Here is a 2,415-nt window from a genome sequence, read left to right as displayed (position 1 = left end):
TAAATCATCATCTATTTATATTCTTGGAGTCTTGTTGTTACATAGATGTGCTCACAAACTCAAATGACATTTAATTTTCCAAATGTTTGCACACTATTTCTCTTAGTTTTATTCTATTTCATCAAATTTTCTGATGGGAAAGTCTTCTCGGATCAACACCCACTATCTATATCCCGAACCCGTGTTGAAAAAATGACCCACCTACACTTTTTCTTCCAAGACATTGTAAGTGGAAAACGCCCAACGGCGATCCAAATAGCCACCCCAAACCGCGCTTATGGTACAGGGTTTGGGGATATGATGATGGCAGATGACCCGTTAACGGCTGAGGTGGATCGTAAGTCGGAGATTATAGGGCAAGCCCAAGGGATATATGGGCTTGCATCTCAAAATGAAGTTGCATTGTTAATGGTCATAAATTATTTGTTTACCAAGGGGAAGTACAATGGGAGTAGTATAGCTATTGTTGGAAGGAATCCCCCAATGCAGGATATTAGGGAGATGCCCATTGTTGGTGGAACCGGGCTTTTTCGCTTTGCTCGTGGATATGCTTTGGCCCATACTGTTTGGTCCAATTCACAAGGAGATGCTACTGTGGAGTACCATGTTTATGTGTATCACTTTTAGATTTTTCATCAATGAATTTTTAACTTATACTCCTTCTGTATTGAAGAATGGATAATGTACTTTCTTTTTGTATTGGTTTTGTTACCTTTTATCTATATTATGATTAATGATCTGAGTATCTTCACCGTACAACCGATTATACTTTACCAATTATAACCATTTAACCAGTCATACTTTCTAGCCCATGCACGTGCTCACAATTTACAATTAAATGCATTGACAAAAAATCGTTTTAGTTGTATCATGTAAGCTTCTAACATGTTGTACATAAAAATTTGTGATCTAATATCAATTGATCAATTTAAGTTTGTGGTGATCAACTAATTAATAATCTTTTGTTTAAAAGAATAAAATTATCTTTCTATAACTAAATATCATTAAAAAAAATTGTTGACATCAACTTCTGCACACATATGACCTTGTTATGGGGATTTTTCCGCTTACATTATTAGAGAAATCTTTTAAAAAATGAAGTATTTCTTTATAATTATTAACTCTCCAATTTTTCCTTTAAATACAAAAAGTTACTTTGAAATTGTTTTCATGAAATCCTTCATGTGGCCGAAAAAATCTCTATATTCAAAGGAGAGAGAAATCGTCTTCGCTAAACTCGGTAGAAAAAAGCCAAAGAAGGAGTATCCTACTTTCACCCAATTCACAGGCTTCAACAATCTTTTCTCCCTTTTACGGAGTATTACGTCTAATTCTAGATGTGGATTACACTCGGAATCACATTATATCATTTTAGAGAATGTTTTGGATCTAATATTATTTGGAATTATATTTTTGATTGGTTTAAAATCCCTTCCTCTTTCATCCTAAATGTTTCCTTTGATTTGGAATGGAATAACTGGATTGCTTATAATCATTCGCATTCTATGGATTGGAAGGTGGTTTTTTCGTACTTCTTTGGCACATTTAGAAATTTACAAATATGATTGTTTTTGAGTTTAAAATGAAACATGTTTTCTTGTGATTCCAAATCAATAACGGTTAATGATTAATAGTATAAATCACATGGCATAATTGTAAATAAATATACTTTCAAAAAATATATATACTCACTCCGTTTCATAAATATTGCAGCATAATTGACTTTACGCTTCCCATCGGCCATCGCATACTTTGACTCTTAATACTTCGAATCATATATAAGTAAAAACTATATAAAAAAAATTATATTTAGAAAATGTATAACGATACGTATCTAACAAGGTTATCCCACATGACTATAATTTTTCTTAGGTAGAATCACAAACAATGACCAAATGACTAGTGTGAATAGTGTAAAAACAAGATGGTGCGATATTTATAGAACATAGGAAGTATCACTAGTGGAAAAATGCTCATTTACGTCGGTCATTTAAGGCCATTTCGTCGCACATTGTGCGACGCAAAAGGTCGCGACGCAAATGGCCTAAAGTCATTTACGTCGCACTTTAACTAAATGTGCGACGCAAATGACTTTTATGGCGCCATGCTGAAAAGTCTTTTACGTCGCACATTTAGCTAATGTTCGACGCCAATGACTTTTTTGGCGCTATTCTAGAAAGTCATTTACGTCGCACATTAGCTAAATGTGCGACGCAAATGACTTTTTTTTTTCGTCTTTTTTTTCGTCTTTTTTTTGTAATATTTTTATTTATCAACTTAATACTATGTAGCTTGAATAATCTCAGTACATATAATATATATCCAGAGCATAAAAGTAAAAGTAAATTAGATGGAAATTTCGACAGAGTCTCCTTTGTAATTAGACCCTTCCCAATACCGGGAATGGTTTATATA

General features: G+C 33.3%; 1 protein-coding gene across 1 annotated transcript; it reads left to right on the top strand.

Moving 5' to 3' along the window:
* On the top strand, positions 1-739 carry LOC110776065 (dirigent protein 22-like). The gene has a single exon (XM_021980639.2). It carries the CDS (start codon positions 46-48, stop codon positions 625-627), a length of 582 nt encoding a protein of 193 aa, XP_021836331.2. The 5' UTR covers positions 1-45; the 3' UTR covers positions 628-739.
* Positions 740-2,415: the final 1,676 nt, after the last annotated feature.

Source organism: Spinacia oleracea, chromosome 1 (assembly GCF_020520425.1).
Source record: "Spinacia oleracea cultivar Varoflay chromosome 1, BTI_SOV_V1, whole genome shotgun sequence".
Classification (NCBI taxonomy): Eukaryota; Viridiplantae; Streptophyta; class Magnoliopsida; order Caryophyllales; family Amaranthaceae; genus Spinacia; species Spinacia oleracea.
The sequence above is the reverse complement of the archived record's forward strand: the minus strand, read 5'-3'. Positions and strand labels throughout refer to the sequence as shown.

Excerpts from the sequence above, each read along its gene's own strand:
- LOC110776065 (XM_021980639.2), top strand. The coding sequence starts at position 46 with ATGTGCTCACAAACTCAAATGACATTTAATTTTCCAAATGTTTGCACA.